This window comes from Dryobates pubescens, unplaced genomic scaffold (assembly GCF_014839835.1).
Source record: "Dryobates pubescens isolate bDryPub1 unplaced genomic scaffold, bDryPub1.pri scaffold_67_arrow_ctg1, whole genome shotgun sequence".
NCBI lineage: Eukaryota > Metazoa > Chordata > Aves > Piciformes > Picidae > Dryobates > Dryobates pubescens.
In genome coordinates, this window is record NW_026530787.1 from 78,624 (window position 1) to 105,236 (window position 26,613).

At 52.9% G+C, this 26,613-nt stretch overlaps 1 protein-coding gene across 1 annotated transcript in view; it reads left to right on the forward strand.

Annotated features, from left to right (window-relative positions):
* The window catches only part of LOC128899796 (zinc finger protein 850-like), a gene marked incomplete at its 3' end in the record, with an annotated part of 129,452 nt that overhangs the window by 69,423 nt on the left and 33,416 nt on the right, over positions 1 to 26,613 (forward strand). Inside the window, exon 2 of the mRNA XM_054179497.1 lies at positions 17,553 to 18,822. Coding sequence (XP_054035472.1) covers positions 17,553 to 18,822 — 1,270 coding nt within the window. The remainder of the gene's footprint in view (positions 1 to 17,552; positions 18,823 to 26,613) is intronic.

The following is a 26,613-nucleotide window of genomic DNA, read 5'->3' on the forward strand; positions in this document are numbered from 1 at the left end:
TAACCCCTGATGCTCCTGCCCACGCAGTCTCTCTAGCAGCTGTCACCACATGCGGGAAAGTAGGGCAGGAGGAGTTCAGGATGAGTGGCCTCCTGAGCTGGGCAATAGGGTCAGGGAGCAGTGTGATGCCCTGGAAATCCATGAGGAGTTAGTTGGGGACCTGCTGAGCCACTTGGACACTCACAAGTCCATAGGACCAGATGGGATCCATCCTAGGGTGCTGAGAGAGCTGGCAGATGAGCTGGCCATTTTCCTCCAGTCCTGGCTCACTGGAGAGGTCCCAGGTGACTGAAACTGGCCAAGGTGGTCCCCATCCACAAGCAGGGTGGGATGGAGGAACCTGGAAACTCCAGGCCTGGCAGCCTGACCTCAGTGCCAGGGAAAGTGATGGAGCAGATTATCCTGGGGGCAATAACTGCGCACCTGAAGGATGGCCAAGGGATCAGACCCAGCCAGCATGGATTTAGGAAGGGCAGGTCCTGCCTCTCCAACCTGATCTCCTTCCATGCCCAGTGACTGCCTGGTGGTTGTGGGGCAGGCTGTGGATGTGGTCTACCTGGACTTCAGCAAGGCCTTTGACACCGTCCCCCACAGCAAACTCCTGGCCAAGCTGTCAGCCCCTGGCTTGGGCAGCAGCTCTCTGTGCTGGGTTAGGAACAGGCTGGAGGCTGAGCCCAGAGAGTGATGGTGAATGGAGCCACATCCAGCTGGCAGCCAGGCACCAGTGGTGTGCCCCAGGGATCAGTGCTGGGCCCCAGCCTGATCAATATCTTTATTGATGATCTGGAGGAGGGGATTGAGTCCATCATCAGCAAATTTGCAGCTGACAGCCAGCTGGGGGCAGGAGTTGATCTGTCAGAGGGCAGGAGATCTCTGCAGAGGGACCTTGCCAGGCTGGGCAGATGGGCAGAGGCCAAAGGCAGGAGATTGAACACAGCCCAGTGCCAGGGGCTGCACTTTGGCCACAGCAACCCCAGGCAGTGCCACAGGCTGGGGGCAGAGGGGCTGAGAGCAGCCAGGCAGAGAGGGACCTGGGGGTGCTGGTTGACAGAAGCTGAACATGAGCCAGCAGTGTGCCCAGGTGGCCAAGAAGGCCAAGGGCATCCTGGCCTGCATCAGGAACAGTGTGGCCAGCAGGAGCAGGGAGCTCATCCTGCCCTGTGCTCAGCACTGCTGAGGCTACACCTTGAGTCCTGTGTCCAGTTCTGGGCTCCTCAGTTTAGGAAGGACATTGAGACACTTGAAGGTGTCCAGAGAAGGGCAACAAGGCTGGGGAGAGGCCTTGAGCACAGCCCTGTGAGGAGAGGCTGAGGGAGCTGGGGTTGTTTAGCCTGGAGGCTCAGGGGAGACCTCGTTGCTCTCTGCAACTACCTGAAAGGTGGCTGTAACCAGGAGGGAGTTGGTCTCCTCTCTCAAGCAACAAGCACCAGAACAAGAGGGGACAGTCTCAATCTGCACCAGGGGAAGTTTAGGCTGGAGGTGAGGAGAAAGCTCTTCACTGAGAGTCATTCACCATTGGAATGTGCTGTCCAGGGAGGTGGTGGAGTCACCATCCCTGGAGGTGTTCAAGAGGGGACTGGATGTGGCACTTGGTGCCATGGGTTAGTCATGAGGTCTGTGGTGACAGGTTGGACTTGATGATCTTTGAGGTCTCTTCTAACCTTGGTGATTCTGTGATACTGTGAAAAGGAGGCAAAAATCACCTCCCAGCAGGGATGGTGAGGAAGGCACGTCGGCAGGGCCCAGCACCTCGCAGAACCCAGCAGTAGATGAGGATGACTCAGACCAGGAAACAATAACTGCTACCTCTCTGCCCAGAAAGGAATTAAGGCAAACTCATCTGGGTTACACACAGAAGGAGGGTGAGGCAATCCTAAGCTGGGCCCTGAGGTGTTGGGATGAGGGGGTGGACAGGAAGGGTTCACAAGGGTAAGGAACAAGGATGGATGGGGAAAGTACATGTACAAAATCAGTCCTTGGGAATCCTTTGAAGAGGCGTGGATGTAGCAGGGATGAGGACCAGGCCTGAGCATGTGGCAGAGAAGCAGGAAGCCAGCAGCAGTCCTCTCATCCTGACAAGGCAGAAGGCAAAAAGAGAGAAATGGCTGCAGTCTTCCTTTTCATAGGCTTGCTGGACAGGGAGCGGGAGTGGAACAGACTAACTCAGTTCCCCAGAGAGGAACCTGGACCCACTCTGAAGGGGAAGGGGGAAAGGAGGCATCGCTCCCCTTTCTCAGTTCAGACATGGAGGCCTTCATCTCTTTGACAATGTCTTTAGCCATAGTTTCTATGGCTGAGATCAGGGGTTTCTGATTTACACTGTCCTTATATTCCCTTAAGTCATTGGCAAACGCACAGTTTCAGCACTTCCATCCTGCCCACTCAGGAGTATCCCTCCTAATGTGGGAGCATGTTTGTGAGGGGCACCCTGGCTGAGTTTCCTTACAAAGGGCTGTCTCATGGGCACCTCATCTGGGTCCCAGAGGAGCTGGCCATCCCAATAAATTATTTCCAGCACAGCCATCTGTCTCAGATACCCAATGCCCTGTTCCATAGCTGTCCATCTAGCTGGGGCCCAGGGCAGGTCATCCCTTGAGCGGTGCCGGCTCTTGATGGCATTGAGGATCCGGGTCCAGAGAGTGTGTGTGCCATCGAGTCTGGGTAACTCTTTGTCCAGGCTGGCATTACGAGTCAGGGAGCCTAAAAGCTTTGCCTGCCTCTTACCCAGGTCCACCAGAAAGTGTCATCTATCTCAGTTCATTCCCACAAGGCCTGCACCCACTCTCTACAAAGGAAGAGCACAAGCTCTCCAGCCTCCTTTGCCCTTCCTCTCTGCTCCCAGCAACATCTTCTGGGATCTCTCTCTGCAGAGGAGCTTTGAGGCCTTGGCAGTGCTGCCAACTGCGGCCTGGAGCGGCCTGGCTCACCTGGGAGCTGCCTATCAGCATCTGTAACTGCAGCTCTTGGGGATGGGGGAGGAGGGGCAGAGAGGCATGGGGGAGGGGGAAGGCATTTGGGGCCTGGGGCTCTGGCCTGGTTTGGTGGAGCTCTGGAGGCAGCTTTGGCCTAGGCAGGTTGCTTGGGTCCCGTGGCCCAGGCACACTATGGATTGTTGTGGGGTTGATGCTTTGCACTGTAGGATGCAGCTCTGAACAGCACAGCCATGGAAACTGCCCAATTCCATCCAACCCTCTGGGCACAGCTTGGCAGCAACTCCTTTGACAAGGCTCAAAGAGAGCCTCTCTGGCTCTGAAACCTAAGGCAATCCCCTGCAGAACAAGTTGGAGGAGCTCAAGGGGACAAGCTGCAGGGGGGGCCCAGGGCAACCTCCTGAGCTTCAACAAGAGCAAGGGCAGGGTCCTGCCCCTGGCCTGGCACAATCCTCACAAGCAGCACAGGCTGGGGGAGGAGGGGATAGGAAGCAGCCCTGCACAAAAGGACTGGGGGGTGCTGCTGGACAAGAAGCTGCACAGGAACAGACAGGGGGAGCCTGCAGCCCACAAGGCCAAGGGCAGCCTGGGCTGCACCAACAGCAGCAGGGCCAGAGATGGACAGAGGCCATCCTGGCACTTGGCTCTGCTCTGCTGAGGCTTCACCTGCAGCACTGCAGCCAGCTCTGGAGCCCTCAACACAGGAATGACAGGGACCTGATGGAGAGGGCCCAGAGGAGGGACACAAAAATGATCAGGGGCTTGGAGCAGCTCTGCTACCAGGACAGGATGAGGGAGCTGGGGGTGTTCAGCCTGCAGAGGAGAAGAGAAGGCTCTGGGGAGACCTAAGAGGGCTCTGGGCAACCTGAGCTAGTGCAGGATGTCCCTGCTGACTGCAGAGGGGCTTGGACTGCATCACCTTTGCAGCTCCCTGACAACCCAAACCACAAAATAATTGAATTTTCGGTATTTGGTCAAACTAAGATAGGGAATGATGATGTTGTAGTCAGAACTCCCAGGGCTATCAAAAATGATTTCAGGGCCCTGGGAGATCTGGTTGAGGGGACAGGTGCTCAAATAATTTTTTCCTCAATACCCTTAGTTGCAGGAGGGAATACCACAAGGAACAGGACAGCAGCCATAATCAACAAGTGGCTTAGAGGCTGGTGCAGACAAAAGAATTTTGGGTTTTTTGATCTTGGTAAAATTTCTACTGCACCAGGCCACCTGGCAACAGATGGAGTACATCTGTCCCAAAGAAGGGGAAAGGTCACAGTATATGAGAATGGCCTGTCCCCCAAAGGTAAAAAGATTCTGGGGAGGGAACTGGCAGCTCTCATCGACAGGGCTTTAAACTAGTTTCGAAGGGGGGAGGGGCTGAAACTAGTCCCCTCAGGCAAGAGTCTGGGGGCAGTAAGCTAGGGTCAGAGGCCAAACCAGCAGCCCAGCTGAGGTGCATGTACACTAATGCACGAAGCATGGGAAACAAACAAGAGGAGCTGGAAGCCTTGTTGCAGCAGGAAAGTTATGACGTAGTTGCCATCACGGAGACGTGGTGGGATAGCTCACATGACTGGAGTGCTGCAATTGATGGCTACAGGCTTTTCAGGAGAGATAGACAAGGAAGAAGGGGTGGAGGGGTGGCCATGTACATCAGGGAGGCACTAGATGCCATTGAGCTAGAGATTAGGGACAATCAGGTTGAATGCTTGTGGGCAAGAATTAGAGGGAAGACCGGTAGGGCAGACATCCTGGTTGGAGTCTGTTATAGACCACCCAACCAGGAGGATGATGTCGATGAAGCATTCTATAGACAGCTTAAGGCTGTCTCAAGATCTCCTGACCTTGTCCTTATGGGCGACTTCAACCTGCCTGACATCTGCTGGGATCTCAACACAGCAGAGAGGAGGCAGTCTAGGAGGTTCTTAGACTGCATGGAGGACAGCTTCTTATCCCAGGTGCTGCGTGAGCCTACCAGGGGCAAGGCTTTGCTTGACCTCCTCTTCACCAACAGGGAAGGGCTGGTGGGTGATGTGGTGGTCGGAGGCTGTTTAGGGGCCAGTGACCATGAAATAATAGAATTTTCAGTATTCAGTCAAGCTAAGAGGGCCAGCAAGAAGACCTCCACTCTGGACTTCCGGAGGGCGGACTTCAGGTTGCTCAAGGAAACAATTCAGAGGGTTCCTTGGGAGAAAGCCCTTAAAAATAAAGGGGTCCAGGAGGGCTGGACCTGCTTCAAGAAAGAGCTGATGAAGGCTCAGGAGCAGGCTGTGCCAATGTGCCGGAAGAGGAGCCGCCGGGGCAGACGGCCAGCCTGGCTGTGTAATGAACTTTTAATTGAACTAAGGGAAAAAAAGAGGGTGTATCATCTTTGGAAGAAAGGTGAGGCAACCCATGGAATGTTTAAAGAGGTTGCTAGGGCATGTAGGAGGAAAATTAGGGAGGCAAAAGCATATTTGGAACTTAAACTGGCCTCTGATGTGAAGGACAACAAAAAGTCCTTCTATAAATATATTAATAGCAAGAGGAAGGGCAGGGACAACCTCCACTCCTTGGTTGACATAGAAGGAAATGTTGTAACACAGGATGAGGAAAAGGCAGAGGTACTTAACACCTTCTTTACCTCAGTTTTTACTAGCTGGAAAGAACGTCTACCAGACAGCTGGCCTGCAGAACTGGCAGAGGGAGCCAGGGAGCTGCATGGTTTCCCTTTGTTCCATGAGCAAGTGATAGGAGCTCTCCTCAGCAGCTTGGACCCCCACAAGTCCATGGGACCAGATGGGATCCATCCTAGGGTGCTGAGAGAGCTGGCAGATGAGCTGGCCAAACCACTCTCCATTATTTTTCATCAGTCCTGGCTCACTGGAGAGATCCCAGCTGACTGGAAGCTGGCCAACGTGGTACCCATCCACAAGAAGGGCCGGTTGGATGAGCCAGGGAATTACAGGCCTGTCAGCCTGACCTCAGTACCAGGAAAGATTATGGAGCAGGTCATCCTGAGTGCAATCACACAACACTTAGAGGATGGCCAAGGGATCAGGCCCAGCCAGCATGGGTTTAGGAAGGGCAGGTCCTGCCTGACCAACCTGATCTCCTTCTATGATCAGGTGACCCGCCTGGTGGATGTGGGGAGGCCTGTGGATGTAGTCTACCTGGACCTCAGCAAGGCCTTTGACACCGTTCCCCATAGCAAACTCCTGGCCAAGCTGTCAGCCCATGGCTTGGATGGGAGCACACTGCGATGGGTTAGGAACTGGCTGGAGGGCCGAGCCCAGAGAGTGGTAGTGAATGGTGCCACATCCAGCTGGCAGCCAGTCACCAGTGGTGTGCCCCAGGGATCAGTGCTGGGCCCCATGCTCTTTAACATCTTTATTGATGATCTGGACGAGGGCATCGAGTCCATCATCAGTAAATTTGCTGACGACACCAAGCTGGGCGCAGGAGTTGATCTGCTGGAGGGTAGAGAGGCTCTGCAGAGGGACCTCGACAGGCTGGGCAGTTGGGCAGAGTCCAACGGCATGAGATTTAACACATCCAAGTGCCGGGTTCTGCACATTGGCCACAGCAACCCCATGCAGAGCTACAGGCTGGGGTCAGAGTGGCTGGAGAGCAGTCAGGCTGAGAGGGACCTGGGGGTGCTGGTCGACGGTAGACTGAACATGAGCCTGCAGTGTGCCCAGGCAGCTAAGAGGGCCAATGGCATCCTGGCCTGCATCAGGAACAGTGTGGCCAGCAGGAGCAGGGAGGTCATTCTGCCCCTGTACACTGCACTGGTTAGGCCGCACCTCGAGTACTGTGTCCAGTTCTGGGCCCCTCAGTTTAGGAAGGATGTTGACTTGCTGGAACGAGTCCAGAGAAGAGCAACAAAGTTGGTGAGGGGTTTGGAACATAAGCCCTACGAGGAGAGGCTGAGGGAGCTGGGGTTGCTTAGCCTGGAGAAGAGGAGACTCAGGGGTGACCTTATTACTCTCTACAACTATCTGAAGGGAGGTTGTAGACAGACAGATGTTGGTCTCTTCTCCCAGGCAAGCAGTACCAGAACAAGAGGACACAGTCTCAGGCTGCGCCAGGGGAGGTTCAGGCTGGATGTTAGAAAAAAGTTCTATACAGAGAGAGTGATTGCACATTGGAATGGGCTGCCTGGGGAGGTGGTGGAGTCGCCATCACTGGAGGTTTTTAGGAGAAGACTTGACAGGGTGCTTGGTGCTGTGGGTTAGTTGCTTGGGCGGTGTTGGATTGGTGATGGGTTGGACGCGATGATCTTGAAGGTCTCTTCCAACCTGGTTTATTCTATGTATTCTATGTATTCTATGTCTGTATATCCCACTAAGAGGGGCAGCAAGACCTCCGCTCTGGACTTCCGGAGGGCGGACTTCAGGTTGCTCAAGGAACTAATTCAGAGGGTTCCTTGGGAGAAAGCCCTTAAAAATAAAGGGGCCCAGGAGGGCTGGACCTGCTTCAAGAAAGAACTGATGAAGGCTCAGGAGCAGGCTGTGCCAGTGTGCCGGAAGAGGAGCCGCCGGGGCAGACGGCCAGCCTGGTTGTGTAATGAACTTTTAACAGAACTAAGGGAAAAAAAGAGGGTGTATAATCTTTGGAAGAAAGGTGAGGCAACCCATGGAATGTTTAAAGAGGTTGCTAGGGCATGTAGGAGGAAAATTAGGGAGGCAAAAGCACATTTGGAACTTAAACTGGCCTCTGATGTGAAGGACAACAAAAAGTCCTTCTATAAATATATTAATAGCAAGAGGAAGGGCAGGGACAACCTCCACTCCTTGGCTGACATGGAGGGAAATGTTGTAACACAGGATGAGGAAAAGGCAGAGGTACTTAACACCTTCTTTACCTCAGTTTTTACTAGCTGGAAAGAACGTCTACCAGACAGCTGGCCTGCAGAGCTGGCAGAAGGAGCCAGGGAGCTGCATAGTTTCCCTGTGTTCCATGAGCAAGTGATAGGAGCTCTCCTCAGCAGCTTAGACCCCCACAAGTCCATGGGACCAGATGGGATCCATCCTAGGGTGCTGAGAGAGCTGGCAGATGAGCTGGCCAAGCCACTCTCCATGATTTTTCATCAGTCCTGGCTCACTGGAGACATCCCAGCTGACTGGAAGCTGGCCAACGTGGTACCCATCCACAAGAAGGGCCGGTTGGATGAGCCAGGGAATTACAGGCCTGTCAGCCTGACCTCAGTGCCAGGAAAGATTATGGAACAGGTCATCCTGAGTGCAATCACACAACACTTAGAGGATGGCCAAGGGATCAGGCCCAGCCAGCATGGGTTTAGGAAGGGCAGGTCCTGCCTGACCAACCTGATCTCCTTCTATGATCAGGTGACCCGCCTGGTGGATGTGGGGAGGCCTGTGGATGTAGTCTACCTGGACCTCAGCAAGGCCTTTGACACCGTTCCCCATAGCAAACTCCTGGCCAAGCTGTCAGCCCATGGCTTGGATGGGAGCACACTGCGATGGGTTAGGAACTGGCTGGAGGGCCGAGCCCAGAGAGTGGTGATGAATGGTGCCACATCCAGCTGGCAGCCAGTCACTAGTGGTGTACCCCAGGGATCAGTACTGGTCCCCATGCTCTTTAACATCTTTATTGATGATCTGGATGAGGACATTGAGTCCATCATCAGTAAATTTGCTGACGACACCAAGCTGGGGGCAGGAGTTGATCTACTGGAGGGTGGAGAGGCTCTGCAGAGGGACCTCGACAGGCTGGGCAGATGGGCAGAGTCCAACGGCATGAGATTGAACACATCCAAGTGCTGGGTTCTGCACATTGGCCACAACAACCCCATGCAGAGCTACAGGCTGGGGTCAGAGTGGCTGGAGAGCAGTCAGGCTGAGAGGGACCTAGTCGTGCTGGTTGACGGTAGACTGAACATGAGCCTGCAGTGTGCCCAGGCAGCTAAGAGGGCCAATGGCATCCTGGCCTGCATCAGGAACAGTGTGGCCAGCAGGAGCAGGGAGGTCATTCTGCCCCTGTACACTGCACTGGTTAGGCCACACCTCCAGTACTGTGTCCAGTTCTGGGCCCCTCAGTTTAGGAAGGAGGTTGACTTGCTGGAATGAGTCCAGAGAAGAGCAACAAAGTTGGTGAGGGGTTTGGAACACAAGCCCTACGAGGAGAGGCAGAGGGAGCTGGGGTTGCTTAGCCTGGAGAAGAGGAGACTCAGGGGTGACCTTATTACTCTCTACAACTACCTGAAGGGAGGTTGTAGAGAGACGGATGTTGGTCTCTTCTCCCAGGCAGCCAGTACCAGAACAAGAGGACACAGTCTCAGGCTGCGCCAGGAGAGGTTCAGGCTAGATGTTAAGAAATAGTTCTATACAGAAAGAGTGATTGCCCATTGGAATGGGCTGCCTGGGGAGGTGGTGGAGTCGCCATCACTGGAGGTTTTCAGGAGGAGACTTGATGGGGTGCTTGGTGCCGTGGGTTAGTTGTTTGGGTGGTGTTTGATTGGTTGATGGGTTGGACGCGATGATCTTGAAGGTCTCTTCCAACCTGGTTTATTCTATGTATTCTATGTATTGCTGCAAGTGAGCAAAGCAATTGCAGTGTTCTGCAAGTCCTGCTGCCAGCCAAGGGCTTGAAGGAGGCTGAAAGTCAAGTGGTGTGCCGGGATTGGTGTGGGGAAGTGTTTGGCCTCTTGTGGCCAAGTCAAGCTTTCCTTGTGCAGGAGGAGAGTGGCAGCCTGGGCTGTGCAATCCCTGGAGCCCTTCTGACCTTAGTTGCTGGTTCTAGAGCTCAAGGTTGGCTCTGAGCTCAGGAAGTGGTTCTGGGCTCAGTGTCTGGGTCTGAGCTCAGGAGCTTGTTGTTGAGTTCAGGGCTGGCTCTGGGCTCAGGGGCTGGGTCTTGAGCTTGGGGGCTGCTTTTTTGAGCTTGGGAAGTGGTTCTGACATTAGTTGCTGGCTGTGAATCTCAGGGGCTGGCTCTGAGCTTGGGAAGTGGATCTGAGCTTAGTTGCTGGTTCTTGAGCTTAGGAGCTGGCTCTGAGCTTGGGGGCTGCTTCTTGAGCTCAAGGGTCAGGCTCTGGGCTCAGGGCCTGGCACTGAGCTCAGGGGCTAGTTCTGGAGCTGGGAAGTGTTTCTGACCTTAGTTGCTGGCTCTTGAGCTCGCAGGCTGGTGCTGGGCTTGAGGGCTGGCTCTGGGATTGGGAAGTGGTTCTTAAGCTAAGGAGGCTGTAAACAGACGGATGTTGGTCTCTTCTCCCAGGCAAGCAGTACCAGAACAAGAGGACACAGTCTCAGGCTGCGCCAGGGGAGGTTCAGGCTGGATGTTAGAAAAAAGTTCTATACAGAAAGAGTGATTGCCCATTGGAATGGGCTGCCTGGGGAGGTGGTGGCGTCACCATCACTGGAGGTTTTTAGGAGAAGACTTGACGGGGTGCTTGGTGCCGTGGGTTAGTTGCTTGGGTGGTGTTGGATCGGTTGATGGGTTGGACGCGATGATCTTGAAGGTCTCTTCCAACCTGGTTTATTCTATGTATGTATTCTATGTATGAAATTCGTTCTGAGCTTGGGGGTTGGTTCTGACCTTAGTTGCTGGTTCCTGGGCTTGGGGGTCAGGCTCTGGGCTTGGGCACTGCCTCTGAGCTCCGGAAGTGGTTCTGGGCTTGGGGGTTCTTGAGCTTGGGAAGTAGTTCTGACTTTGGTTGCTGGTTCTAGAGCTCAAGGGCTGGCTCTGAGCTCAGGAAGTAGTTCTGACTTTGGTTGCTGGTTCTAGAGCTCAAGGGCTGGCTCTGAGCTCAGGAAGTAGTTCTGGGCTTGTGGTTTGGGTCTGAGCTCAGGAGCTTGTTCCCTGAGCTCAGGGCTGCTTCTTGGGCTTGGGGGCTGGCTCTGGGCTTGGGGGCTGGTTCTTAATCTCTGGGGCTGCCACTGAGCTCAGATTCTGGTTCTTGAGCTTGGGAAATGGTTGTGACCATAGCTGGTGGCACTGAGCTTGGGAGCTGGCTCTGAACTTGGGAAGGGTTTCTGACCTTAGTTGCTGGTTCTCAAGCTCAGGGGCTGGTGCTGAGCTTGGGGTCTGGCTGTCAAGCTTGGGAAGTGGTTCTGAGCTTAGCTGCTGGCTCTGAGCCCAGGAGCTGCATCTGCATGTTAGATTTGAGTGTGAGCTTGGGGGCTGGCACTGAGCTTTGGGCTTGGTTCTTGAACTTGGGAAGTGGTTCTGACCTTAGTTGCTGGTTCTTGAGCTCGGGGGTCAGGCTCTGGGCTTGGGAGTTGGTTCTTGATCTTGGGGACTGGCTCTGAGCTGCAAGAGTTGAGCTGAAGTGGAACAGTGCCCTGCAGAGGCAAAAGCTTTTCCCTCCCAGTCAGCCCTTGGAATCATCTCCCCAGGGCAGTGGTGGATTCCCCTGCAGGGCAGAGGTGGAAGGCTCAGCTAGGCAGGGGGCTGGGCCAGCTCCTTTCAAGCCCACTGTCAGCTGGCAAGGTTGGAGCAGCTGAGCCTTGGGGTCCCTTGCAGCCTGGCATTGTGTGCCAGCAGAGCTGTGCTGCTGGTTTGGAGGGCACTTGGAAAGCTTCTGGAGCATTGGTGCAGAGTGTGCAACACATCCCTGAGCCTAGAAACTCCCTCAGCTCTCTGCAGAATGAACACTGCAGAGCTGGAAGAGCTTTCCAGGAATGTGGCAGAGGTTTGGAGGAGTTGGGAAGGGATTTTGGTTCTCCTCCTCCTTGTCCTGTTCCTTGTCCTCCTCTGCCTCATCTTTTTCCTGCTCTCCCTGGAGGCTGCCCTTAGACTCCTCGAATCCTGGAGTGGTTTGGGTTGGCAGGGAGCTGCAAAGGTGATGCAGTCCAAGCCCCTCTGCAGTCAGCAGGGACATCCTGCACTAGCTCAGGCTGCCCAGAGCCCTGTCCAGCCTGAGCTTGAACCTCTGCAGGGCTGGGACCTCAAGGCCCTCCCTGGGCAATCTGTTGCAGTGTTCCAGCAGCCTCCTGGTACAGAACTTGTTCCTCCCCTCCACTCTCAATCTGCTCTGCTCTGGTTTGAAGCCATTGCCTCTGGTGCTGTCCCTGCAGGCTTTGCAAAGAGTCCCTCTGCAGCCTTTCTGTAGCCCCCTTCAGGTACCAGGAGGTCACGCTTAGGTCTCCCCAGAGCCTTCTCTTCTCTGCAGGCTGAACACCCCCAGCTCCCTCAGCCTGTCCTGGTAGCAGAGCTGCTGCAAGCCCCTGCTCATTTTTGTGTCCCTCCTCTGGGCCCTCTCCATCAGGTCCCTGTCCTTCCTGTGTTGAGGGCTCCAGAGCTGGCTGCAGTGCTGCAGGGGAAGTCTGAGCAGAGCCAAGTGCCAGGATGGCCTCTGTCCATCTCTGGCCCTGCTGCTGTTGGTGCAGCCCAGGCTGCCCTTGGCCTTGTGGGCTGCAGGCTCCCCCTGTCTGTTCCTGTGCAGCTTCTTGTCCAGCAGCACCCCCCAGTCCTTTTGTGCAGGGCTGCTTCCTATCCCCTCCTCCCCCAGCCTGTGCTGCTTGTGAGGATTGTGCCAGCCCAGGGGCAGGACCCTGCCATTGCTCTTGGTGAAGCTCAGCCCTGGGCCCCCTCTGCAGCTTGTCCCCTTGAGCTGCTCCAGCTTGTTCTGCAGGAGGTTGCCTTAGGTTTCAGGATGCAGAGAGGCTCTCTTTGAGCCTTGTCAAAGGAGTTGCTGCCAAGCTGTGCCCAGAGGGTTGGATGGAATTGGGCAGTTCCCATGGCTGTGCTGTTCAGAGCTGCATCCTACAGTGCAAAGCATCAACCCCACAACAATCCATAGTGCGCCTGGGCCACGGGACCCAAGCAACCTCCCTAGGCCAAAGCTGCCTCCAGAGCTCCACCAAACCAGGCCAGAGCCCCAGGCCCCAAATGCCTTCCCCCTCCCCCATGCCTCTCTGCCCCTCCTCCCCCATCCTCAAGAGCTGCAGTTACAGCTGCTGGTAGGCAGCTCCCAGGGGAGCCAGGCTGCAGTTGGCAGCACTGCCAAGGCCTCAAAGCTTCTCTGCAGAGAGAGATCCCAGAAGATGTTGCTGGGAGCAGAGAGGAAGGGCAAAGGAGGCTGGAGAGGCTGTGCTGTTCCTTTGTAGAGAGTGGGTGCAGGCCTTGTGGGGATGAACTGAGATAGATGATACTTTGTGGTGGACCTGGGTAAGAGGGAGGTGAAGCTTTTAGGCTCCCTGACTCGTGATGCCAGCCTGGACAAAGAGTTACCCAGACTCAATGGCACACACACTCTCTGGGCCCGGATCCTCAATGCCATCAAGAGCTCAAGGGATGACCTGCCCTGGGCCCCAGCTAGATGGACAGCTATGGAACAGGGCATTGGGTATCTGAGACAGATGGCTGTGCTGGAAATAATTTATTGGGATGGCCAGCTCCCCTGGGACCCAGATGAGGTGCCCATGAGACAGCCCTTCGTAAGGAAACTCACCCAGGGTGCCCCTCACAAACATGCTCCCACATTAGGAGGGATACTCTTGAGTGGGCAGGATGGAAGTGCTGAAACTGTGAGTTTGCCAATGACTTAAGGGAATATAAGGACAGTGTAAATCAGAAACCCCTGATCTCAGCCATAGAAACTATGGCTAAAGACATTGTCAAAGAGATGAAGGCCTCCATGTCTGAACTGAGAAAGGGGAGCGATGCCTCCTTTCCCCCTTCCCCTTCAGAGTGGGTCCAGGTTCCTCTCTGGGGAACTGAGTTAGTCTGTTCCACTCCCGCTCCCTGTCCAGCAAGCCTATGAAAAGGAAGACTGCAGCCATTTCTCTCTCTTTGGCTCCTGCCTTGCCCGGACGAGAGGACTGCTGCTGGCTTCCTGCTTCTCTGCCACATGCTCAGGCCTTGTCCTCATCCCTGCTACATCCACGCCTCTTCAAAGGATTCCCAGGGACTGGTTTTGTACATGTACTTTCCCCATCCATCCTTGTTCCTTACCCTTGTGAACCCTTCCTGTCCACCCCCTCGTCCCAACAGCTCAGGGCCCAGCTTAGGATTGCCTCACCCTCCTTCTGTGTGTAACCCAGATGAGTTTGCCTTAATTCCTTTCTGGGCGGAGATGTAGCAGTTATTGTTTCCTGGTCTGAGTCAGCCTCATCCGCCGCTGGGTTCTGCGAGGTGCTGGGCCCTGCCGACGTGCCTTCCTCACCATCCCTGCTGGGGAGATGATTTTTGCCTCCTTTTCACAGTATCACAGAATCACCAAGGTTAGAAGAGACCTCAAAGATCATCAAGTCCAACCTGTCACCACAGACCTCATGACTAACCCATGGCACCAAGTGCCACAACCAGAACTCTTGAACACCTCCAGGGATGGTGACTCCACCACATCCCTGGACAGCACATTCCAATGGTGAATGACTCTCAGTGAAGAGCTTTCTCCTCACCTCCAGCCTAAACTTCCCCTGGTGCAGATTGAGACTGTGTCCTCTTGTTCTGGTGCTGGTTGCTTGAGAGGGGAGACCAACTCCCTCCTGGTTACAGCCACCTTTCAGGTAGTTGTAGAGAGCAATGAGGTCTCCCCTGAGCCTCCAGGCTAAACAATCCCAGCTCCCTCAGCCACTCCTCACAGGGCTGTGCTCAAGGCCTCTCCCCAGCTCTGTTGCCCTTCTCTGGACACCTTCAAGTGTCTCAATGTCCTTCCTAAACTGAGGAGCCCAGAACTGGACACAGGACTCAAGGTGTAGCCTCAGCAGTGCTGAGCACAGGGCAGGATGAGCTCCCTGCTCCTGCTGGCCACACTGTTCCTGATGCAGGCCAGGATGCCCTTGGCCTTCTTGGCCACCTGGGCACACTGCTGGCTCATGTTCAGCTTCTGTCAACCAGCACCCCCAGGTCCCTCTCTGCCTGGCTGCTCTCAGCCCCTCTGCCCCCAGCCTGTGGCACTGCCTGGGGTTGCTGTGGCCAAAGTGCAGCCCCTGGCACTGGGCTGTGTTCAATCTCCTGCCCTTGGCCTCTGCCCATCTGCCCAGCCTGGCAAGGTCCCTCTGCAGAGATCTCCTGCCCTCTGACAGATCAACTCCTGCCCCCAGCTGGCTGTCAGCTGCAAATTTGCTGATGATGGACTCAATCCCCTCCTCCAGATCATCAATAAAGATATTGATCAGGCTGGGGCCCAGCACTGATCCCTGGGGCACACCACTGGTGCCTGGCTACCAGCTGGATGTGGCTCCATTCACCATCACTCTCTGGGCTCAGCCTCCAGCCTGTTCCTAACCCAGCACAGAGAGCTGCTGCCCAAGCCAGGGGCTGACAGCTTGGCCAGGAGTTTGCTGTGGGGGATGGTGTCAAAGGCCTTGCTGAGGTCCAGGCAGACTACATCCACAGCCTGCCCCACAACCACCAGGCAGTCACTGGGCATGGAAGGAGATCAGGTTGGAGAGGCAGGACCTGCCCTTCCTAAATCCATGCTGGCTGGGTCTGATCCCTTGGCCATCCTTCAGGTGCGCAGTTATTGCCCCCAGGATAATCTGCTCCATCACTTTCCCTGGCACTGAGGTCAGGCTGCTAGGCCTGGAGTTTCCAGGTTCCTCCATCTGTCCCTTCTTGTGGATGGGGACCACATTGGCCAGTTTCAGTCACCTGGGACCTCTCCAGTGAGCCAGGACTGGAGGAAAATGGCCAGCTCGTCTGCCAGCTCTCTCAGCACCCTAGGATGGATCCCATCTGGTCCTATGGACTTGTGAGTGTCCAAGTGGCTCAGCAGGTCCCCAACTAACTCCTCATGGATTTCCAGGGCATCGCACTGCTCCCTGACCCTATTGCCCAGCTCAGGAGGCCACTGCTGCTGAACTCCTCCTGCCCTACTTTCCCGCATGTGGTGACAGCTGCTAGAGAGACTGCGTGGGCAGGAGCATCAGGGGTTAAGTGTGGGACTGCTGGGGGGTGGGGCAAACCCTTGTGCCTGGGGCTCAGGCTGAGATCTGGCACACTCACTACAACCCGACCCCAGCCCAGTTCCTTAGAGGCTTCCTCAGCCACAGCATTTCCCACTCCACCCTTCCAGCTGCAGTGGCAGTGGAGGAGGGGGACACAGGGCCAGGGGACAGCCAAGGCAGCAGGGCCATGGATGGGCTGGGAATGAGGGAAGGGCCTAGGTGTGCTCAGGCAGGAATTAGGCCTTGTCCCCCCAGGAAGGGGAGAGGATCCAGGGCCCAGGTGGCAAATGTGTGTGCAGGAAATGGCAGAATCTGGCAGCATTTCAGGAGGTGAAAGGAGTGAATTGTGCTGCAGCTCTGCATGTGTCAGCTGGGAGATGAACAGCAGCCCCTGGGCACTGTGCCCTCCCATCCAACCTCATTTTCTCTTGGGGCTGTGGAGTGGCAGCTCCAGGAGAGCTGCAAAGAGCCAGCTGAGAGAAATGGTCAGGGAGAGAAGGAAGCCAAACCCTTTCCAGTGAGTGTCTTTGGGCTGCAGGTGTGTGAAGGGTGCTGGAGGTGTGAGGTTTGGGCAGGAGGCAGAGACTCCTCCCGCATCCCAGTGAGGGCTGAAGAGGTTTAGCAAGAAGCTGCCCAAATCCCTTCCCTCTTTGCTGCATCTCCAGAGATTATGAAGCTCCCTTTGTGTCCTGAGGGCTGCTCTGATCTTCTCTTGGGGAGTGGGCAGGGCAGAGATGAGCACAGAGTAGGTGTGGTGGGGGCAGAGCCAGGGAGGAGAGCTGGGTCCAGAGCAAGATCTGCTGTCAAATGCAGCTGCAGGCAGCAGAGCCCTGGGCAGGCAGTGGGAGGAAGCTGCAGGCAAGGCCTGGGAGAGGCTGTGTGGAGGCAGCTGTGTTGTGGTGCTGGCCTGCAGCTGTGTGCTGGGGGCTGTGTGCTGGACTTGGGAGCTGAGTCTGCACTTGTTGAGGCCTCCCATCTTGATCAGCCCTGGCTGTGTGCTGTGGCTGTGCTGCTGGGCTTGGGAGCTGCCCCCAGCAAGGCTGAGCTGTGCTGCCTGGTCCTGGGCAGTGCTGAGCCATCCTTGGGCCAGGAACCACCCTGCCAGTGCTGCCAGCCTCAAGGAAAGTGGGTCAAGACCACTTGTAAGCCCCAGCATACTTCAGGGCACTGATCACAGGAACCTGGGGTCTCAGCACAAGTATTAGAGGTTTGAGCCCTCACTGTGCCAAAAAGTGGAGGTTTGAGGTCTCCTCTGCATTCTTTTCTCCAGGTGGGTGTTGGGAGGTGTTGGGACTCAGGGACAGTCATCACCCAGGCAGGATATGAGGGTTTGAGGTCCTGGGCTCAGGTGCTACCATCTTCCCTATTGCAGAGCTGTGACCCCTTCCTTCTGCAGTATGGCCTCACAGAAGGAACCAGACAAGAGCTGGGAGGAGAAGCAGCACCCAGAGATCAAGTTGGAGCAGCCCAAGTGCAGCCCCACGGGAGCGGAGGAGAAGGAAAAAGAGGACGAGATGGAAGACGATGATGATGCTGAGGAGAATGGTGACTATGAGAATGAAGAGGAGGATAATGATGATGATGAAGGTGACCAGGGTGAGGAGAAGGGATGTATGGAGGAGAATGAAGCCAGAGCAGGTCCCTCAGTGCCACCCAAGCAGCTGAATCAGTGCCCTGAGTGTGGGCAGAGCTTCCCACCTGGCTCAGAGCCGGTGAAGCACCACTGCCCCCAGCCTGGCCCCCGGCCCTTTGTCTGTGGGGACTGTGGCAAGAGGTTCAGACAGGGCTCTCAGCTCATCCGACACTGCTGCACCCACTCTGGAGAGAAGCTGTTCCCCTGTGCTGAGTGCAGCAAGAGCTTTACCACAAGCGCCAGACTCCTTCAGCATCAACTCATCCACAGAGGGGACAAACCATACAGCTGTGCCGACTGTGGCAGGAGCTTCACCCTGAAGGGGAAGCTAAGCCATCACCGTTGTGTGCACACCGGAGAGAAGTCTTTCACCTGCACTGACTGTGGCAAGAGGTTTTGCAGGCACTCTGGCCTCATGAAGCACCGCCTTACCCACACTGCACCCAAACAGTTCACCTGTGCTGTCTGTGGGCGGAGCTTCACCCGGAGCTCAACCCTCACCACCCACCGCCGCACCCACACTGGTGAGAAGCCATATGGCTGTGCTGTCTGCGGCAAGAGTTTCTCTCAGAAGGCTAACCTCAGCCAGCACCGCAGTGTGCACAGCACTGAGAAGTCCACCTGCAGGGACTGCGGCAAGAGCTTCAAACGCAGGTACTACCTTACCATCCACCGCCGCATCCACAGCGGAGAGGGGTTCCCCTGTGCTGAGTGTGGCAAGAGCTTCACCACGAGCACGATACTCATCCAGCACCAACTCATCCACAGCGGCGAGAAACCATACAGCTGTGCCGACTGTGGCAAGAGCTTCAGACAGAGCTCCACCCTCACCCTCCATCACCATACCCACACAGGTGAGAAGCTGTACAACTGCGCTGTCTGTGGCAAGAGTTTCACTACAAAGTCTTCCCTCACCCAGCACCGCAGTGTGCACACTACCGAGAAGCCCTTCACCTGCAGGGACTGCGGCAAGAGCTTTAGCCACAGCACCACCCTCGCCATCCACCGCCGTGTCCACACCGGAGAGAAGTTGTTCCCCTGTGCTGAGTGCGGAAAGAGCTTCACCATAAGCACCAGACTCATCCAGCACCAACTCACCCACAGTGGTGACAAACCATACAGCTGTGGTATGTGCAGCAAGAGTTTCACCACAAGCACCAGACTCAGACAGCATCAACTCATCCACAGTGGTGAGAGACCATACATCTGTGCTGACTGCGGCAAGAGCTTCACCTGCACCTCTAGCCTCACCCAGCACCGTCGTCTGCACACCGCTGAGAAGGCTTTCACCTGTTCTGAGTGCGGCAAGAGCTTCACCCGTAGGAGCATTCTCATTTGCCACCTCCGCAGCCACACTGGTGAGAGGCCTTTCACCTGCCCCGACTGCGGCAAGAGCTTCAGTCGCAGCGCCTATCTCACCAAGCATCGCTATAGTCACACTGTTGACCAGCCCACAGTGCAGGGGATGTGAGATAGACCCAACCAGGGTCTATTGGGGGAATCGTGACCCCCTGAAAGGGCCTTTTCAGCAGTTTGAACCAAAATACTTCTTTTTCACCTGCATTTCTCAGAGGCTGGGGGGGGTCTGGCCACAACAAACACCTCTTGCCTTTCTGAACACCAATTAGTGATGATGAGAACAATTACAGTACTGAGTCAGCACAGCAAGGACTGCCATTGGAGCTGGGCAGAGCTTTGCCAGAGTCTGCCTGATTCTTCCCCAATGCTTTGTGTCCCCCTGGGGTAAGAACCCCTCTGTCCATTGCCCAGTTGTGTCAATAAAACCTGAAAGTTACCCAAATTCATTCTGTCTGTCTGCTTTTATTTCAGGCATCCCTGGCACAATGCCTAAATTTTGGGGGCTGTGGTAGGTAGAGAGAGGGCTTAGCTCTCCCTCCTCCACAGAGTAAGAAACCACAGCTAACTCAGTCGAAGAGCAAAAGCTATATATTTACAAGCATATATGGAAAGCAGGTTATATATAACACAATATATACAGGTATTTACAATATATACACAGAAATACACAGCAAAGACAAATAACACAACAAAAATCCCTCCCTCAGGGAGGGATCCCCTCTTTGGAACCCCCTCTCTCCCCCCCTTACCTCCCTTTTTCCCCAAAAAGGGGTTAGAGAGAGAGAAAGGCAAGTTACTAAGGAAAAGAGTTGTTAGCAAGCTTCAAAAGCCCATGCAGGATTAGTGTTTGCTTATCTGAAGGCCAAGTCCAGCAGTTCGCAGAAGAAGCAGGCAGGGAGAACAGGCTGAAACACCAAACTCCCCCAACTCCCAAACCGAACTGAACTGAGGAAAAATTTTCCAACCGCTTCACAATCTAAAGCTGAATTTTTGTTTATCAACCAATGAAATTCGTTTAGAATATCAGAATGTTTTGGTTCTAGTACCACAAACATTAGCCAGTGTGTTCCAGCAGTGTTTGTTCTTAAAGGCACAGCCTCAAACGACCACAGTCCACCCCTTTCTAAACAATTTCATTGGCTGTTCGTACTGTCCATCCAATCCAGAACAATATTTACAGTTCGTAAGTTAAGTTCATCGTCCATTCCGGCTATACTCAGATGTAGATGATTCAGAAGTCCAAGAAAATCCAAAATCAAGAAAATGGAAAACAGTTTGTCTCTCCGCAGACGAAGCGAAGAAAAAGGGAAACAGGGACTCAGGGACTCTCAGTTGACTCAGGGCTCTCAGGGTTCTCAGGGTTCGTGCACCGTAGATTCCTCAGGGACTCTTTCCTTTGGACGCGCTGTAGCTGTACAACATTCTGAAATTAAACTCTCTCAGCTAAAGTTAAATCTCTTTGTGGAATACACTGAATTTCACCATTCTCTTGCATTACCCAATAAGTGTGACCCGGACCTTCTGCCGAAACCACCCCTCGGACAGGTTTAGCCTCTCCTGAGGGCGAAAATACCCAAACAGTTTTACCTAACAGATTCTTTTCCCTAACAACAGGAACTCTATCACCTTCTACTTTCTGTAGCAGATCAGAATGTGCAGGTCCAGCTCGGTTCACTGAACCTCTACTGTTCACCAGCCAGGTTGCTTGTGCTAAATGTTTCTCCCAGTTTTTCAAAGATCCACCTCCCATGGCTTTGAGAGTGGTCTTCAACAAACCGTTGTAGCGTTCAATCTTCCCTGCAGCTGGTGCATAGTAAGGAATATGGAAAATCCACTCAATACCGTGCTCTTTTGCCCAGCTCTTTACAAGGTTGTTCTTGAAGTGAGTTCCGTTGTCTGACTCAATCCTCTCTGGAGTTCCGTGTCTCCACAGGATCTGTCTCTCCAGACCGAGAATGGTGTTGCGTGCAGTTGCATGTGGGACTGCGTAAGTTTCCAGCCATCCAGTGTTCGCCTCTACCATAGTAAGCACGTACTGCTTACCCGAACGAGAACGTGGTAGAGTGATGTAGTCAATCTGCCAAGCTTCACCATACCTGTATTTGGACCATCTGTCACCATACCACAAGGGCTTAATTCTCTTTGCCTGCTTAATAGCAGCACAAATGTCACAGTCATGGATGACTTGTGTGATGGCATCCATGGAAATGTCTATGGATCTGTCACGAGCCCATTGGTATGTTGCATCTCTGCCTTGATGTCCTGACGAATCGTGAGCCCACCGAGCTAAGAATATCTCACCTCGGTGTTTCCAGTCGAGATCAAGTTCAGAGTCCTTGTCTACTTGAGAAACTCTTGCAGCTAGATCTGCCTGATGGTTGTGCTGCTGTTCCTCAGTAGCTTTGCTCTTGGGAATGTGAGCATCAATGTGTCTCACTTTCACTGGAATTCTCTCGATTCGATCAGCAATGTCTTGCCACAGTTCAGCTGCCCAGATGGGTTTTCCTTTCCTCTGCCAGCCATTCTTTTTCCAGTTCTTTAGCCAACCCCATAGAGCATTGGCTACCATCCATGAGTCGGTGTAGAGATAAAGCTTTGGCCATCTCTCACGTTCAGCTACGTCGAGAGCTAGCTGGACAGCTTTTACCTCAGCAAACTGACTGGATTCTCCTTCTCCATCCTTCGCCTCTGCAACTCGGCGTGTTGGACTCCACACGGCAGACTTCCACCTTCGCTTGTTCCCGACGAGACGACAGGAACCGTCTGTGAACAAAGCATACTTCTTTTCATCATCAGAAAGGTCATTGTAAGGAGGAGCTTCCTCAGCACGAGTTACTCTCTCCTCTGGAGGTTTAGCACAGTTGGTATCTTCAGGCCAACTTGAGATCACCTCCACCAGACCAGGTCTTTCAAGATTTCCCATTCGAGCTCTCTGTGTTATCAGGGCCATCCACTTAGACCAGGTGGAATCTGTGGCATGATGTGGTGTGGAACCTTTGCCTTTGAACATCCAATTCAAAACTGGCAATCTGGGAGCTAAGAGAAGTTGTGACTCAGTTCCAATTACTTCAGAAGCTGCTTTCACTCCTTCATAGGCAGCTAGAATCTCTTTCTCTGTTGGAGTGTAATTAGCCTCTGAACCTCTGTAACCTCGACTCCAGAAACCAAGAGGTCGTCCACGTGTCTCACCTGGAGCTTTTTGCCACAAGCACCAGGTTGGACCATTGTCACCTGCAGCCGTGTACAAAATGTTCTTAATGTCTGGACCATCTCGCACAGGTCCCAGACCCACTGCTTGGACTACTTCTTGCTTTATCTGGTCAAAGGCTGCTTGTTGTTCAGGTCCCCAGTGGAAACTGTTCCTCTTTCGAGTCACATCATACAGAGGTTTCACAATCTGACTGTATCCAGGAATGTGTAGTCTCCAAAATCCCACTATCCCCAAGAAACGTAGAGTTTCTTGCTTGTTCGTGGGATTTGCCATGGTAGAGACTCTATTTACCACATCCACTGGAATGTGTCGGCGTCCATCCTGCCACTGCACTCCCAGAAACTGGATCTCTGTGGTAGGACCTTTCACTTTGTCTCTCTTGATGGCAAAACCTGCATTCAGGAGAATGTCCATGATTTTGTTACCTTTCTCGAAGACTTCCTCAGCAGTTTTACCCCAGACGATGATATCATCGATGAACTGGATGTGTTCTGGAGCACCACCTTCCTCCAGAGCATCATGGATTACTGCATGACAGATGCTGGAGCTGTGGATCCAGCCCATTGGCAGTCTGTTGAACGTGTACTGGATTCCTCTCCAGGTGAAAGCAAACTGAGGCCTGCATTCCTCTGCTATGGGAATAGAGAAGAAGGCATTAGCAATGTCTATGGTAGCATACCATTTGGCCTCTTTGGATTCCAGCTCATACTGGAGTTCCATCATGTCTGGTACTGCTGCACTCATAGGCGGAGTTACTTCATTCAGGGCTCGGTAGTCCACTGTCAGACGCCAGTCTCCATTCGGCTTTCGCACAGGCCACACTGGACTGTTGAAAGGTGAATGAGTTTTGCTGATGACTTTCTGACTCTCCAACTGACGAATCAGATTCTGAATGGGCAACAAAGAGTCACGGTTGGTTCTGTATTGTCTGTGATGCACAGTCCGAGAAGCAACCGGCAACTTAATGTCCTGAATCTTGTGTTGTCCCACAACTGCAGATTCATCAGAAAGCTCAGGTCTAGCAGACAGCTTCAGTTTTTGTCCATCAATTTCTACAGAAGCTACTCCAAAAGCCCATTTGTAACCTTTAGGGTCTTTGAAACGCCCTTCTCTCAGAAAATCAATTCCCAAAATACAAGGTGCATCAGGTCCGGTCACAACTGTATGCTTTTTCCATTGTTTACCAGTTAAGCTTATATTAACCTCCACTTTACTTAACTCTTGAGATCCACCAGTGACTCCCAGAATAGTTATGGACTCTGATCCCTGATAATTTGATGGCAATATGGTGCACTGAGCTCCTGTGTCAACCAAGGCCCTGTACTTCTGAAAGTGTGAAGTGCCAGGCCACTGGATGTACACATCCCAATAGATTCTGTTATCTGTATTACCCCTCTCCTCCCCCTGGCGGGAGGCAGGGCACCCCTAGTTATGGGGAACATTTCCACAGGTGCAACGAGCACACTGTGCAGTGTTAGAACTGGAGCCACTGTTGGAGCTACTAGAGTTGTCCTGGGGAACTGTAGAAGTAACAGCTACCCTTCTGGTATTGCTACCTCGGGTTCTGCCACTTTGCAGTTCTCTCAGTCTCCTGAAAAGATTAGAAGTTGGTTGACCATCCCACCTGTTCATGTTCTCACCAAACTGATCACGCAGGGTAATCCAAATAGTCCTACGTGACTGCCTTGGTGGTCTGTTTTGGTTTGATCTGTTTTGGAATGACCTCCTTGGAGGATTCCTCACAGATGAAACCTGTACCCACCTGGAGGAAGAATTGGAATCATCTCTTTGTGCCAATTGGGAGATGGTGTTTTTAAATTCATCCTTCAGCTCTTTCATGCAATTCTCCAGTTTTCCAGACAGAGTTTCAATGGCTGAAACCAAAGAAACACGTGTCATGCTATCATCCAATTGTCTCAATTGATCAGTGAATTGGCCAACCGTAAGAGGAGCTCCACCATAATTTCTTGCTACAATTCTGCTTGCCAGAATGTTTGCATAATTGGAAGGAGCAAGCTTGATGAGCTTTTTAGTAAGACCATTTCCTACAGGAACATCATCAGGATTCAGAGATTCATGTTCACCATAGAGTACCTCTCTAACAGCAAATTCTCTCAGACGCTTGATTCCCTCATCTATGGTAGTCCAGGGCTTAGGATTCCATGGAAGATCATCTCGGGAAGGGTATCTCATGAGAACCGCCATTAGAAGGCGTATCCACAGATTAACCTTACCGAGAGCCTTGCCTAGATGTCTATCTATTCCATTATCCTTTGAGAGAGTTCCTAGCTGGGCTGCTGACTTGTCTCCAACCATTAGAGCTGGAGCACCTGTATCATAACATCTACCAAGCCAAGCGAGAACTGGCTCCTTATCTGCTCTGAGATAGTCTTTTCTCACATTTCTAAGCTCCTCACGTGGTGAAGAGCAGTCGGTTATGTCATCTTGTTCTTGCTCCTCTGCCTCCTGTTCCTCAACTTGTGGTCCCAACAACCTCTCAAGGATCCCTTTAAGCTGAGAAGCACCAGCACTAGCTGCTGTCCTACCAAGAGATGCATCTCGATCCTCTGATGATCTCAATAACTCAGCTATATTTTTAAGACAAACTTTTTCTTCCTCCCCAGCAGAAGAACCCTGCTGTGCATCCCCGTCAGCTCCTGAATCAGCTTTAGTCTTACCCTTCCTTGTTGTTAAAACTGCTACTTGCTTTACTGGAGCTGTGTTTGGGTTTCCAGCTGCCTTATTATCAGAAGCTGATAAGCTTTGAGACAGATTAGCTGCTTTGGAGGACGCTTCCGCTCCTGCCATGGAAGAAGGAGGAAATGACTTTGCCTCGTTAATGGTGGCTGCCTGGGACACAGGAGCCGCCATGTTTGGGGCTACTGTAGCCCCTGGCTGCTTGCCAGAATCATCACCATTGCTATTCAGAGCTGCCTTGCCAATTGACTTTTTAGCTTTAACTGACACAGATTCTCCATTATCATCCTCACTGGATGTTCCTGAAACAGAGCTAGGGTGGCGTTTTCGTCTCTTAACCCTCCGTTTTATAACAAAACATGCCTTGGACACTTTTTTCTCCCGGTACAGTGCTACCAACAAATACACATTAATTATCATCATCAGCAGGACTACACACATCAAGAAAATCAGCTTTGGATCCCAGCCATCACTTAAAATTACCCTTTCACCGAGCGGAATCTTAAACTCTTTTATCTCAATAGGGAGTGTGCTAGATGTAACATTCCTGTACTTTTTAACATAAAAGAATTCCAGGCACTGATCATACAGAAGCCGAATCTTGTACTTAAACCACAAATATAATTTTTGCATTATATATTTACCTATCTTATCGATAATCATACCCAGGCAATACTTGTAGATCAATACACCAAAGACCGAGAAGAACAGACGCTCAAAAAGCCAAAACACCTTCATGTTTGCTCGTTCGACTTAAGCAAGCAATAAATCAAACTAATTTGTCAGCAAGCCCCGAGTTGGGCAGCCAATAAATGTGGTAGGTTGAGAGAGGGCTTAGCTCTCCCTCCTCCACAGAGTAAGAAACCACAGCTAACTCAGTCGAAGAGCAAAAGCTATATATTTACAAGCATATATGGAAAGCAGGTTATATATAACACAATATATACAGGTATTTACAATATATACACAGAAATACACAGCAAAGACAAATAACACAACAAAAATCCCTTCCTCAGGGAGGGATCCCCTCCTTGGAACCCCCTCTCTCCCCCCCTTACCTCCCTTTTTCCCCAAAAAGGGGTTAGAGAGAGAGAAAGGCAAGTTACTAAGGAAAAGAGTTGTTAGCAAGCTTCAAAAGCCCATGCAGGATTAGTGTTTGCTTATCTGAAGGCCAAGTCCAGCAGTTCGCAGAAGAAGCAGGCAGGGAGAACAGGCTGAAACACCAAACTCCCCCAACTCCCAAACCGAACTGAACTGAGGAAAAAATTTTCCAACCGCTTCACAATCTAAAGCTGAATTTTTGTTTATCAACCAATGAAATTCGTTTAGAATATCAGAATGTTTTGGTTCTAGTACCAAAAACATTAGCCAGTGTGTTCCAGCAGTGTCTGTTCTTAAAGGCACAGCCTCAAACGACCACAGAAGGGATGGAAATGGCAGGGGGAGAGCTGGCTGGGGAAGCAAGAGTGGTGTCAGCAGCCTGAAGGGAAAGAGCTGCAGGCCTGGGACAGTGTAGGAGAGGCTGCAGTAGGGATGGCCAAGGGCTCTGGCAAGGCCAAGAGGCACAACAGGACCAAGGTCTTTGTGTCCTTGGCTCTGGCAGTTCCCTCTGCTACCAAGGCCTGTGAGGAGAAACTTGCCTTTGAGGCTTTGAGGTTCTTCTAGTCCAAGGGCAGTGGTCAGGGCTTGGCCTTTCTGCTTCCTAGACCAAAGCCAAGTTTTTCTGCCCTGTACTTTGCCTTTGTCTCCCTGCAATCCTGGCCTCTAACAAGCTGCTCTAAGGAGTCCCTGGGGAGCCTTTGTCAGTAACAAGCCTCAGTGAGACCAATCAGTGCTTCAAGGTACTTTGGAGTTTGCTTCTGCTTTGGACTTGTTGAGAGGCTTCTTGGCAGTACCTTGGCAGAGTCTCCTGGCAGTACCTCAGGATGATCTAATCAGCCCCAAATA